Raw genomic sequence first — 14,255 nt, forward strand, 5'->3', positions numbered from 1 at the left:
TTTGTTATGTTACTAGTTTTGGGCATCATTAAAAGAAATAATAATTCAAACCTATAAATGTAACCCAAAATCAATAAGTTAAACTCATAAAAGAGTACCAAAACCATACACCAAAACGAAAGGAAGCTGAAATTAGAAACATTAGAACAAACCATTTTGATAGTAAAACCAATCAAATCACAAGCTCTTATTGAGCATTGCTCTAACTCTAGTAGGAAGGCCATAAAGGCGAATGAAACCAGTAGCATCAGCTTGATTGTAAATCTGCCCATTTTCGAAGGACGAAATATCTTCTCTATAAAGATTATAAAGACTCCGGCGACCGGCGACTTGGACGGAACCCTTATATAGCTTGAGGGAAACAGAGCCAGTGGTGGTATCAGTGATCTTCTTCATGAAAGCATCCATGGATTCACGAAGTGGGTCGAACCATCTTCCTGCATAAACCAACTCTGCATATTTCAGAGCCAACGAGTCTTTCACTTGAATCGACTCTCGGTCGAGTGTCAGAGACTCGAGCTCACGGACGGCTGCGAAAAGGATGGTTCCTCCTGGAGTTTCGTAAACGCCTCTGCTTTTCATGCCGACGAGACGATTTTCAACCATGTCCATTCTCCCGATTCCATGCTTTCCACCAATGTGGTTTGCTTTGGAGATAAGAGTGGCTGGTGAAAGAACTTCGCCATTGATGGAAACAGGGACACCTCCCTCAATACCTATTTCTACGTATCTGTACAAGTGATTTTAAACTAAACATATTACTCAAAAAAGAAAAATTGATAGTTGATGTGAATATTACTTACTCAGGTTCATTTGGTGCATCTTCTGGGTCTGTAGAGATCATATACATGTCCTTTTTAGGTTCATTTGTTGGATCCTCCAAAACATCTCCCTACAATTTTACAATCCATAAGAACGTCAAGATCGACTCTCTTTTCTTGAGACAACTCAACTGGGCAGCAAGTTGCGAATGACAACTTTTTAAATGCTTCCATATCTTATTTAGTGAACTTACCTCTCACTTGACAACGTTTTTGTTTTTAGTTCTCTGTTTTTGAATCTGTGTTTGTTTCGTTATAGTTTCTAAGTTTTAGTTTTCATCTTTGACAAAAATACTTGAATTATTCATCAAATTATATGAAACAAAAAAAAAAACAAGTTTTGAAAATACTTTAGATTTTTAAAAGATACTTAAACAAGTCTTTATAATCTTAATTTTTTTCAAAACCTGTCTTGAACTATTTTGTTTTTTGATTTTAGCTAAATTTCAAAAACTTGACTTTGATTTTAAAAGCACCTAGAAAGTAGACGATATAATAAAAAAAAAAACAATATGTTTGTAATGATTGTAAGTAATATTTAGAAACCAAAAACCAAATTGATAATATGTTTGCTTCTTTCAGTTTTAAATTTCAAAAAACAACTTTTCTTAAATTTATTTTTTAGTTTTCAAAACGGTTTGATTTTTTAAAAAGCGCTAGTAAAAAGTAGATACTAAAACAAGAAACTAAGAAATAGAAGAAGAGAGTGTTTAAAGACTTAGACTTAAAAGAGTTGTAAAATCTCAAAGAGTCATACCTCGTGACTAAGATGCCACAAGTTGGCGTCTCTGCTATAAATGGATTCCTTGGTGACAGGAATAGGTACATTATGCTTATTGGCATACTCAATAGCATCTTGTCTTCCAGTAATATCCCATTCTCTCCATGGTGCCACCACTTTCAGATTTGGATTCAGAGCAAAACATGCCAATTCAAACCTTACTTGATCATTCCCTTTGCCAGTGCATCCATGACAAACTGCATCTGCCCCAACTTCTCTTGCAACATCCACCATCCCCTTTTTTTATACAAACGAATTAGCAACACTACAAAGATCCGTTTGGAATGACATTTTACAATTTAAAACTTTTAAGCACTTAGGACAACGTATAGGTTTTACCTTTGCGATAACGGGACGAGCCATGGATGTTCCAAGAAGGTATTTTCTTTCATAAATAGCACCAGCACGTAAACAAGGAAATATGAAGTCTTTTACAAATTCTTCCTTTAAATCCTTTACTACCAATTTTGAAGCTCCACTTGCTATTGCTTTCTTTTCTAAACCTTCCAATTCCTTCATACCCTATAAAGAAGCTCAGATCATGACAGAAGAAAAGAAAATTAAACGGTTTTCAAAACTCAAATGATTATCAGTTGAAGTAGTTGGTAATTAAATTGACATACTTGACCAACATCAGCAGTAAAACAAACAACTTCACAACCATAATTCTCTCTTAGCCATGGGACAATGACTGATGTGTCCAAGCCACCACTGTAGGCCAAAACAACCTTCTTCAGCTCTCCAACCATACCTTTACCTTTACTACTGCTTTTTCCTATCTCCTCATCTCTCTCATTTTGCAATGGTACTAATTCAAAATTAAAGGATTGAACTTTTTGTTATATAGTAATAATAATTCATTCATTAATCAGAAAAGAAAAAGTTGGTTATAACTATTTAGTTAAACTCACTACTTACACAAAGACTCCATGGATGCTGCTTGCTTGATCTTCATAAGGGGTGTCTCTAAGAACAATATAACTCTTCTTGTCTCACATTTGTTATTTATATTTTGGTTTAAGTTTATCAAATTGCTCTTTTAATTTTGAAATATATACTTTTTGTCACATTTTAAATGTTTTTTTTTCATTTTAATTTTCTATGAATCCAAAACAACCTTAAACTAATTTTAAAGTGATTCTCGATTCATTTGATTTTATTTTTTTATCTGGAGTATCGAATCTTTAAACTAATTTTAAAGTAATTCTCGATTCATTTGATTTTTTTTTTATTTGGAGTATCAAATCTTTAAATTGAGAGTTAAAAGATTATTTATGACCAATTTAATTATTTTAAAATAGTATTTTCGAGTAAAGTGAACCAAATTTTTTCTAGCAAAATTTTGATTTTATGCTCACACAACTGATAAAAGTCGTCTACTAACATTTGTCAGTTGAAATAATCGGTTATATTCGATAAATAGTTTGAAGCAATTTTACATTTATAACAATTTTTAGGAATCCAAAATATGGGTAGTTGGGCTAACCTCTCAAAGGGCATCCAATTCCCATGGTTGAATATTATGGTAATTTCAAAAACCCCAAAGTATCTTTGAGTGTTATTCTTTTAAGTTACTTGTATTCCTTCTCCAAAAGAGATCTATCTCTTTTAATTTGCTTCTCAATTAAACTTTGATGGAACTATTAATTTGGAATTTGGTATATAGTTAGGGGTTTAATCTTGAAGATTTAATTTTTATAGTGAAAATTTGGATCAAGTTTTGATGATTTTTTTTCTTTTTTTAGTACAACAATAAAATGAAGGATCAAATCTCTAACCTCTAGACTGAAATGTCCAATTGACAACTTATTTAAACGTTATCTAAAAAGAAGAGTGAGAGAAAACAAACGGAAGGAGAGCGAGAGTGACCAAAGAGGGAAGATCGAGCGAGAGGTTCAATATGCATGCTCGAGGGTTTGTTTTGGTCCTTTCACACGAATATGCCATGACCAAACCAATAGAATAAAATATTGTATAGTTTTGTCATCACATTGTAGAATTTAAAGTTTACATTTTGATTGAGTTGATTCTTTAAGGTACTAAGTACATAATGTTTATAAAATTATTTAATGCCAAATATGCTTCAATAAGATAGTTGTCCTTCAAAAAGATCAGGTTGAAAAAATGAGTATTGATACCAAAAAAAAACCTTTGCAAAAATCTCATTAATTATAAATTAATTTTTTTATGCAAACTAAGAAAAAGTTGAAATATCATTTTCATCCTATTCAATTTTAGTCCTACACTTTTAATGGTTTAATTTTAAAATATCACGTGTTGGATCGAATCTCCCACCTATAAAATAAAATATTGTGTCAATTCACATTAGCATAATATTTCCTATTATCGATTTTGTCAAATGTCAATTTGAAATATATTTAATATAATATATTGTAAATTATATATATTTTTTTACATAGGATTTAAAATATGTTACCAAATTGCATGTGCACTTGTATTTTATGTTTATCCTTATCGAACCGAGCACCATTTTTAAAATCATCCCTTACAGTTGATTAAATAGTAAAAACATTTAGAAAAAAAACATCTTACCTTACCTTACAAATATGACAAAATTATATCACTTACAGTTGGTTCAAGATCGAAAGATTAATGGAATGACAATGTACGCTTCTCCCTCTTCTTTGCAACTCGATCTCTTTCATCTTTTTGTTTCTTTGAGGACGAGCTAATTTTTGCAGGCTCGAACAATCGAATCCGCATCATGTCTAGTAACCTTGATTGAAGATGGTTATTCATGTCCATCACTTCCTTTGTCATTCTGGACGCCCACATTCGCCTTTCTAAGCTTGTTTCTACTTTCATCTGTATTGCTGCTGATGTCCCTTCTGTCTGAATACAATGGAAAAGTATTATGAATATATTGATAATATCGTCGGTGTTTTATAATCCAACTGACTTAACTAGCATTACTATTGGCAGCCATTATTGAGGCTACAATGTAGAAAGATTTAAGGAAAGATTGACCTTCATATCAAGTATTTGTTGATTCAATGAGCTGGTACTTGTGAATCTGATGGAATTCAGATTCTCCCCAAGCGGTTGGATGGATGAAAAGAGAGGAATCGTGCTCTTCATCAAGTTGGCAGGCTGAGGATACTTGTCGAGTGAGGACATGGAGGATTGATTCGAGACTCTCTTACGATTTGACGTAGAGATTAAGGACGACCGCGGAATTGCTACCAAATTGGTTATTCTCCCTGTTAACGGCCAAAAAACAACAATACGATGCATGTTCAGATATTCCAAATAAAATTATTGAAGAGGAAAATTGTTTGTCTATGCTTCACTGTCGTATGGCAATGATGAAGAAAACAAAATTAACCTCTCTTGAAACAATCATTTCCATCATCGATCAAGTTTCCAGAACTATACAGGTACAACCCAATATGGTTTTCAAATCTTCAAAGGCAAGAAGGATCCTAATCAGACAGCAGTTCATTTATTAAGTTATTACCTTTTTTATGGTCAAGCTTTTGTATGATCCTCTGACTGCTGATGTCCCTTATGCAAACAGTACAATCCTCGGATGCAGAAATTAGATACATCTGACTAAAAGCCAGAGCAGTAATAGCTCCTCTGCATTAATGGTGGAAACACGAACATAAACTTACTATGGGCTTGCAACATGTATATTAATTATTGGTCAGGGGAAAGAAACAAGAAGTTGCAAAATGGTCATAACTAGTAAAGTTGTTCTGCTGATGAAGTTTAGAGGGAGATGATTTCAATGGACAACACATTTTCCTTGCTTGAAAAGTCATAAAAAAATATAGAACAATGCAAGATAACAAAAAGGGAAAGTCATATTGCAACTACTACAGAGAACTTTCAAGTACCATATATTACTTGTGTCCTTTTGGTGCAAGTATTTGATTTTCTCTAATGGTAATGCAGTTATCAAATCCAAATTCAAGCCTGCTAGCAAAAATTTGCCCGTCAACAGTGCCAGAGAACAGAACTTGCTCAGTTGGATGAAGAACAATTGCGGTGATCCCCTCTATATGAGCTTGAGTTCCCCTGATCATTCCTGACATTAAGTCCCAAAACTGCAAACGCAAAATGTTTAATCAAGTCATAAATTTATTAGAACTCAACACCAAATAATAGATACATTGTTACTGTTAGCAACCTTTAAACTGCCATCGAGGGAGCTTGAAATGATTATCGACATCGAGCAGCCAGACATGGTGAGTAGACCAGTTAAAGAAGAATTATGTTCCATGAGACAATACACTATTGGCTGTGAGTTTCCCACAAGTTCCACATCCAACAAACTTGCATCAAGATTGATATGAAAATCATGAAACAAAAACCAAAGGCTATCTCAAATGATTTCATCAAAGCGGTTCAATAAACGCATTGTGAAGACTCAAGAGTCATTTACCTAATCATGGACCAGACACAAATCATTCCGTCAGATGAACCAGTAATGAGAAATGAATCGTCCCAAGAAAATAGGACACACTTTACAGGTTTATGATGACCACTCCAAAGCTTGAGCAGTTCCCCACTACCAACCTACAAATAAATGAGACTCAAGAGAAAATAGGGAAAAGAGAACTTAAAGTTCTTCAGCAAGTGTATGTACATAAGCGCATACTCACGTGCATAAATACAAACATATATGTATATGCATACAGAAACTAAAGTAAAATACAAAATTGCTTTGCTGAATGTAAAATATGAGAATGGCAGAGAATTACAGACCTCCCAAAGATGAATATTTCCTGAATGAGTTCCACCTGCAAGATATACACCATCCTTTGTTGAGGCAAGTGGTCCAATGGTCTCTAATGTATAGCTCGTAACAGGCGGCAGAGGCTGAAAGACACAATTATGATGGCTAAATATTGTAAAATCAACCTAATGTCTCACTTGTGAACTTGAAAATCTATAGGTCACAGTCCTATTCTGATACATGTTAAACGTAAGTTAAGTTGATGGATTATGACAAAGATTCCGCCGAGCTTGAACACGGAGCTAGAATAGCAAAAAGTTCCCTTCAAGTTCAAGAATCATTAACTCGTATATGTGTTGAGAATCAAGTCGTCCATGATATATTATTCGAACAAGGTTAGAATCTGAAGGAAAGTGAAAGTAAAAAGATTAATCTGGCTCTTCAAGCAAATTAATCCGTAGTAGAATACCTTGTTGAGTGACCAAATGAAAATGGATCCACCACCAACGGACCCTTCCTTACGAGTCTGAGAAGCAACAAAGAACTCGTTTCTCAAGCAAATGAAGCCGTAGGGAGGCGAAGCGCAAGTCGGAATGTGAAGGAGAGTTTGGCCTGTTTTCACATCCCAAATAGTAATCCCTAATCCCATGTTTCTATCGCTGCAAACAGCCAACGCCATACTTTCGCCGCCATTGCCCATTTTCTGATGCTCAAAAAAAAAAACTGCCATTAATGGAGGCAACGGAGGTGTGCATGCGAAGGCTGGATTGGATTGAATTGAATTGAATGACGAATTGTCGATTGAAAGAGACAAAATCAGTTGAAGATAACATTAAACTTTCGGCTCACATTCCAAATTTGGCTACTCAATTTCAGAGATTGAGGCGTGAAAGTGTTCATGGAGCTAGTGAACTCCATGCAGTCAATGAAGGGGGAATTAAGAAAGCCCGCCATCATTAAATTTCTACAAATTGAGCCTTAAAATTTTGATTAATTGTAAAAATTGGACCATAAATTTAAATTTCAAATTTATATAATTCCACATACTTAAATATTCAATTTCAAAATTTGTAGTGGTAAGAGAGCTCAATTTTAAATTTTAAATTTTAAATGTATAATTGTATAATTGCAATTACATTTTGTAATTTACCCTTAGTTTTCAATAGTTAATAATTCATATTGAATTTAAAAATATACGTGCATCTACATTCAAAGATATGGTCGTTTTCTTATAGCAAAAATCTTAAATAGATTCGTGAAAGTTGGATGACTTTCGTTATTTTATGAAAATAGTTTTAATATTTTGTTTTTTTAAAATACCCCTTATAATATACATATACTAGAATTGGACAAATTCTAAATTATAGAACATAATATCTTGATTTAATATTAAGAAGAATAATAGTGTATCATAGGAATATGAATTCTAAAGACTAACATTTATTGCCTATCAATAATATTGACTGTGAATTTCTTGATAAAAATATAAAATTATATTTTATAAACAGTTTAATTCATTTTTCTATAATTGAAAAGTCATTTATTTAATATGATAACCTAAATGTTCCAAGTTTTAGGTTACCCAAAACCGCATACTATATTCTAAGAAAAACATAAAAACATCCATATTAATTTAGCCAAGGTGCAAATTTCAAAGAAAATCGATTAATGGACAATTACCATATCGCTCAACATAACTTTCCTCTACCATGAGAAGAATAACTGATTTGTTTTTTTAGAAACAATTTCGTTGATAAATAAAATATCCAACGCATCAGATTTGTTTATATATATATATATATATATAACAAACAATTTCAATGATAAATACAATATCCAAAGAGAATGAAGAATTGGAGAGATTACGTAATGATGAGGAGTACCCCAAAGAGAATAATTGTTATTTACTTTGTTTGTCCATGTCTAATATTTTTTTGGAATAGTTGCAAATTTAACAATTAAATTCAAATTAATTAGATATATAACACAATTTTAAAAAATTTGTAAATATAGCAAATTTGTCAAATTCTATAGATATAAGTTTATTGATAGATGTTGCAAATATTGGACTATCACTGATGATAGTTTTGCTATATTTGCAACTTTTTTAAAATGTTTTTATATCATTAATTATTATTGCTAAAATAGTCATCCATTCCAATTTCTCTATTTTTTTCTATTAAAAAACCCATCGTATCTAATCATTTAGCTTCTAGGGGAAAATAATTCTTTCTACAAATATAATAATATTTATTATAAAGAAAAGCCAGAGAGAAGAGTGGTATAAATAAAGAAACCCAACAAAGTACTTAAATGTATGGTTTAAATTTTGAACCTTTACTATCCCTGAATTAACTAAAGAAAAAAATTAACTTCAAGCTAAATAAACAGAAAAACCTTAGGATTGCACCCCTAATTCACCAATAAAAGAAAAGAAAAAAGAGAGAGAGAGAGACTAACCTTAGTTACACTACAAAAACAATACATGTACAAATTGTAACAACCCATCAAATAAAGACAAGTCATATCAACTGATTAGGTTACCTCTTTATTGATCCTTGTGCCAAAGGCGCCATCCATTATCGGAGTGAAGAATCAAAATTCCTTATGGAGCATTGCCCGGACTCTAGTGGGAAGGCCATAAAGGCGGATGAAACCGGCAGCATCAGCTTGATTGTAAATCTGTCCATTTTCAAAGGACGAGATGTCTTCCCTATAAAGACTGTAGAGACTTCGGCGGCTGGCCACATGGACAGAACCCTTGTACAGCTTGAGAGTGACGGAGCCAGTGGTGGTCTCTGTGATCTTCTCCATGAATGCATCCATGGATTCACGAAGAGGGTCGAACCATCTTCCTGCATAAACCAGCTCTGCATATTTCAGGGCCAGTGAGTCTTTCACTTGAATTGTCTCTCGGTCAAGTGTAAGAGATTCCAGCTCACGGGCGGCTGCAAAAAGGATGGTTCCTCCTGGTGTTTCGTAGACGCCTCTGCTTTTCATGCCAACGAGACGATTTTCGACCATGTCAATTCTCCCAATTCCATGCTTTCCACCAATTTCGTTTACTTTGGCTAGAAGAGAGGCTGGTGAAAGAACTTCGCCATTGACAGAAACAGGGAGACCTCCCACGATTCCTATTTCCACGTATCTGCAAAAGATGATGGCATGTTGAGCTCGTTGAAGAGAAATGAGAAACACCCACCAAAGAGACTAAGGTATGGGCCCACAAATTGAGCACACAAAATGAATTGAGAAAGTATTATCTTAATATTACAACTCTAATATTGAATTATTAAAAGTGCCTCTATTTTTCAAACTATGTAAACAGAACTCTTAATTTCCCAGCTGTGTGTAGCAAATAGCATGAACTTGATTCTAGGTTGGCCATTATTAGTCCTTTTACACCACCAACTGTTGTTGATAGAAGTTTGGGATTAAAGAAAAGGAAGTTTACTCTGGTTTGTTTGGTGCATCCTCTGGATCTGCAGACATCATGTACATATCCTTTTTAGGTTCGTTTGCTGGATCCTCCAAAACGTCTCCCTTCAGTAATAACGTACAAGAGAACATAAGAAAGAGCTAAAATTCATAAAGAGGCCAAAATCCACCCAGTGTCTTGCTACATACATGCTAGAATAAGATTGTCACTTAGGTTGATTTAAACTTGATAGACAAACCACGGACTATCATTTATGAAAGGTGGTTTCCAACTTTCCACATTACTCTTTAAAAAATGAAAGATACAAAAAAAAAAAAAAAAACAATTCAACTTAGACTAATGGTGAATCAATCAAACCTAATCTGTCATTACCTCGTGACTAAGATGCCATAAGTTCCTATCTCGACTGTAAATAGATTTCTTTGTCACCGGAACAGGTATATTATGCTTCTTGGCATACTCAATAGCATCCTCTCTTCCAGTAATATCCCATTCCCTCCACGGTGCCACCACATTTAAGTTGGGATTTAGAGCAAAGAAGGCCAATTCAAAGCGAACCTTAACAGATTTACCATACCATACCAATTTTATAAGTCAAGTAAAAAAGTATATTCATATCCAAATCACGGTGCAAGAGTTGCATACCTGATCATTTCCTTTCCCTGTGCATCCATGAGAAACAGCATCAGCTCCAACTTCTTTGGCAACATCCACCATGGCCTATTTTCCCGATATCAAAAGAAATGCAAGGAAATTAACAAAAACCATAAACAGGATAAATGTGAATGGAGCTTGGGAAATCCGCATTGCTAATATACCTTAGAAGTAAGGACTATCACAGCAATACTACAGTTAAAACTCACCTTTGCAATAACTGGACGAGCCATTGATGTCCCTAGCAGGTATTTTCTTTCATAAATTGCACCAGCGCGTAAGCAAGGAAATATGAAATCGCTTACAAATTCTTCCTTTAAGTCCTTCACTACCAATTGACAAGCCCCACTTGCTCTAGCCTTATTTTCCAAACCTTCCAATTCCTTCATGCCCTACAGGTTTATGACCCACAAGGAGATGCAAAAACATAAGTTTCTCAGGGTTTCAAATCAAGTGGCTATCCTAGAACTTTTATTTGTCAAAAAAAACACTAATTAACCAATGCTAATTACATACTTGACCAACGTCAGCCGTGAAACATACAACTTCGCAACCATAATTCTCCCTGCAATACACGTAACAGTTAATGCCTGTGGGTGAAGAAAATAATTCAGAAGCGGTAAAATGGAAATACTAAGGGGCTGCAAAAACCACCAAAGAGGAATGGCAGAAGGATATGACATAGAAAGAACAACTAAAAGATCAAAGCAAAATCCACGCAGATTGCAGTACAAGCAAAGACAAGGGTAATAAATCATACAAACTCGATGTACTGTAGTTGCATGTCCACAAATCATGCAACTACTACTACTTACAGAACCAGTATTTTGATAATTGAGAAGTCCAGGGCAAGATCAGTAAACAAGATTAAACATCAGGCCGATGCTTAAGAGAAGAAGAAAAAAGCAAACTACTTTGGATCATTGAAAAGGATGAAAACCTACCTCAGCCAGGGGACGATGACTGATGTGTCTAAGCCACCACTGTAAGCAAGAACAACCTTATTCAATTGCCCACGCAAACCTCCAGTCCCTATACCATTGGTAGTTTCTATCTCTCTCTCACTCTGCAATATTGCCTGAATAACTGAATCCATTCAAAAGGGAAGGATAAAATTTCAATCAACTCGATATGAAAGGAAAACCCCAAAAACAGATCTTATAAGGTATCTAGATTACAGGGCTAAAACAGAGAAAAAAATTAGTATTAATGATACACTTTACACCACTTGGCAGCTCTTTTAGAGTAAATATAAATATAAACACACACACAACTATAATATCTACATAAATCTATTAACAGAGCAACTCCATGATTAAGAGCTCAAACTGATCAAACTCCCTCTGCTTCTCCAAAACTACCCATGGAGGGGGGGAGATAATTAAGCGCAGACCAAGCAAAAGGAGGAACCTCACCTCTCTTCTTATTCGACCGCAGAACACCAGCACTGTTACTAGATAAGCCATTTCCATGGATTTCACACGTTTTTGCACCAAGCTGCAGCCACGAATACAATAGAATAAGTCCAAAAATCAGATAAAAACAGACCTTATGGATAAAAGGATAGGAAGGAGATTATTGATGGAAATGCCTCTTGGAACGAATGCAACTTCGTCAGGCTAGAAATTCTGCAATAACTCGCCACCGCCTCTGAAAAAAAAAATCCAACCTCAGATAATACATTTGGAAACCCACAAAAAGAAAGTCATAGTCTCCACCGTCGACATTACACTAATCCATTCATCTTCCCGATCACATAATAATCAGAAACTCGTTAACAAATTGAGAAATGTTACCACAGACAAACCCATTTCCATTTCCAATACTTCCAAACTAATTCTTCAAATAACAGACAAATAATACCAAGATTTCAAGACGAAAATACCTGTTTTGGATGGGTGAAACCCAACGGGAGCAGATGAGAACAGAGAGCCTCCCATTAACTGAGCCATGGCGTTGCGGCGATTGTCGTGATCTTCAGAAAAAATCTGCGATGAACAAAGCTCTACCAATCACCTTTCTGGAAATGGCTAAGACGGTGCGCTAGGGTTTAAAAAAAGCGATTACTTATATTGTCGCGTAATAGAGACGACCTAATGAAAAATCAAATTTTGACTATTAATCTTGTGGCTAACCTCTCTTTTCACATCTAATTCATTTCATCCGACGGCTAATAGCCTCTCCCACAGTGCGGGAGATTTTCTCCTGTACCACAAATATTATATGTAAATAAATAAATCATTTCTTCACATTTCTTTTTCTTCTAATTTCTTTCTTATTTTTCTAAATTAAATTTGGCAATATTTTATAATTACCACAAAAATAAAAAAAAAGTTAATTAATTACTTGCAAGAATCACTAAGCCCAATTTTAGAAATGTCTCTATCGACTTTACAAATTTGGCTGTTAGATACCCTTTTCACTTGATAATACCCTTTTCACTTGATAATACCCTTTTCACTTGATAATACCCTTTCCACTTGATAATACCCTTTTCACTTGATAATACCCTTTTCACTTGATAATACCCTTTTCACTTGATACCCTTTTCACTTGATACCCTTTTTGTGTTTTTATGGATTTTCTGTTTTTGCTTGCCACTTAGTTGTGTTTTCTTTTCTTATAGAATCTTATAGCAATTCAATTTATTTTTAAGATTATCAAATTTCTTTGGGTATATATGGCATCAGGTTGACATTTGTAATGGCTCATAAATGGTATTTACAGTTTTAAATTATTTTTAAAAAATATATAGTATATCACATACATACACACGTACAGTTGGAACGGGAAATAAATGTACTAATTCAATAGAGATGATAACTTAGATTTACAAGTGAAAACTCATTTGTGATTTATATTTATCTTGAGGTATGAGTTTGAGCCAAATGAGTACCCAAGTTTTAAAATGGATGAATAGATAGTTAACTCCACCTATTAAGTTTTAGGTTGGGAGATAGTAAAATTGTCCTCAAGTTTTAGATTGGATAGGTGGGGTGGAAGATATTTGTTGTTAATTAAACATTTACCTAATTTTTAATTAAATGTCATTGATTGTCAATTAATTCCACGGTCATTTTCCTTGTTTATTCATTCAATTAAGTCTATGTTTCCCTTATTTAATTGTTTGTCAAAATAATTTTTTCACCCCTTAGTAAAAACAAGTATTATATACTCTCTTATATAGACCAATATACAGTAACAAAAATAAAAGTACTTTAATTCTCAATTGTTTTCTTTAACATATTTTTTAGCACAATTGCAAGGGTGTGAGTATTCAACTGGTTACTCGTATAGTTTGATCTAGATAAAAATAGATTGGATTGTTTTATCGCATAGTCATAAAATTTTCAAGAGGTTATGATTTCGCAACTTGACTATTAATAAGTTTTTTTTTTTGCAAACAACCAAAGTGTGACTCAACAAGGTGACAGAATGTTAAGCAAAAACTTTTGGCAAACTTTTTCTTTTGGCTAAAGAAACTTGCATATGAGTCTCCATGTGTACCACGATAAGTTTGTTTAAATGTGTATATTAATTAAAAGGAAAATTATTATGAATAGCCAACAAAAATTTAAATTGAATAAAGAGAGTTTTATAAAATTTTCTTTATTTTGTAAATAGTTTCTATATTTTGCTACTTTTAAAAATATTATATTAAAAGACATTTCAACTTGCATCTATATGCAACATTTAAATTGGTTTATCTATTTTCTTAATATTATAGTTTTCTTAAAAACAACGTAATATTATGGTTTGTATTGTATATGGTAGAAAGAAGAGGTCAAAATTCCTAAGAAGGTTTGGATAAGTAAATTAAAAATTATACTTTGTGTGTTGAGATGATCCAACGTAAAA

General features: G+C 33.6%; 3 protein-coding genes across 4 annotated transcripts; all 3 read right to left on the reverse strand.

Annotated features, from left to right (window-relative positions):
- Nucleotides 1–44: 44 nt before the first annotated feature.
- LOC101212271 (argininosuccinate synthase, chloroplastic) lies at nt 45–2,657 on the reverse strand. Of its 2 annotated transcripts, none has more exons than XM_011653732.2 (6): nt 2,521–2,657; nt 2,226–2,410; nt 1,942–2,124; nt 1,579–1,839; nt 804–892; nt 45–730 (listed from the first exon to the last, which is right to left on the reverse strand). In XM_011653732.2, exons 1-6 carry the CDS (start codon nt 2,555–2,557, stop codon nt 178–180), a joined length of 1,308 nt encoding a protein of 435 aa, XP_011652034.1. In that variant the 5' UTR covers nt 2,558–2,657; the 3' UTR covers nt 45–177. The 2 variants fall into 2 exon arrangements, with proteins under 2 accessions (XP_011652034.1, XP_031743746.1); XM_031887886.1 differs by having other exon boundaries at nt 2,226–2,434; nt 2,521–2,598.
- A 1,307-nt stretch (nt 2,658–3,964) lies between these two features.
- LOC101212515 (protein ROOT INITIATION DEFECTIVE 3) lies at nt 3,965–7,250 on the reverse strand. The gene is made up of 8 exons (XM_031883006.1): nt 6,774–7,250; nt 6,334–6,447; nt 6,011–6,144; nt 5,756–5,900; nt 5,473–5,672; nt 5,081–5,202; nt 4,591–4,823; nt 3,965–4,455 (listed from the first exon to the last, which is right to left on the reverse strand). Exons 1-8 carry the CDS (start codon nt 7,032–7,034, stop codon nt 4,213–4,215), a joined length of 1,452 nt encoding a protein of 483 aa, XP_031738866.1. The 5' UTR covers nt 7,035–7,250; the 3' UTR covers nt 3,965–4,212.
- Nucleotides 7,251–8,583: 1,333 nt separating this feature from the next.
- Nucleotides 8,584–12,454, reverse strand: LOC101215247 (argininosuccinate synthase, chloroplastic). The gene is made up of 10 exons (XM_004152474.3): nt 12,283–12,454; nt 11,989–12,047; nt 11,813–11,894; nt 11,342–11,483; nt 10,914–10,962; nt 10,607–10,789; nt 10,389–10,463; nt 10,116–10,301; nt 9,759–9,847; nt 8,584–9,452 (listed from the first exon to the last, which is right to left on the reverse strand). Exons 1-10 carry the CDS (start codon nt 12,347–12,349, stop codon nt 8,900–8,902), a joined length of 1,485 nt encoding a protein of 494 aa, XP_004152522.1. The 5' UTR covers nt 12,350–12,454; the 3' UTR covers nt 8,584–8,899.
- Between the last annotated feature and the right edge of the window lie 1,801 nt (nt 12,455–14,255).

Source organism: Cucumis sativus, chromosome 1, assembly GCF_000004075.3.
Source record: "Cucumis sativus cultivar 9930 chromosome 1, Cucumber_9930_V3, whole genome shotgun sequence".
In the NCBI taxonomy this organism is placed as follows: Eukaryota; Viridiplantae; Streptophyta; class Magnoliopsida; order Cucurbitales; family Cucurbitaceae; genus Cucumis; species Cucumis sativus.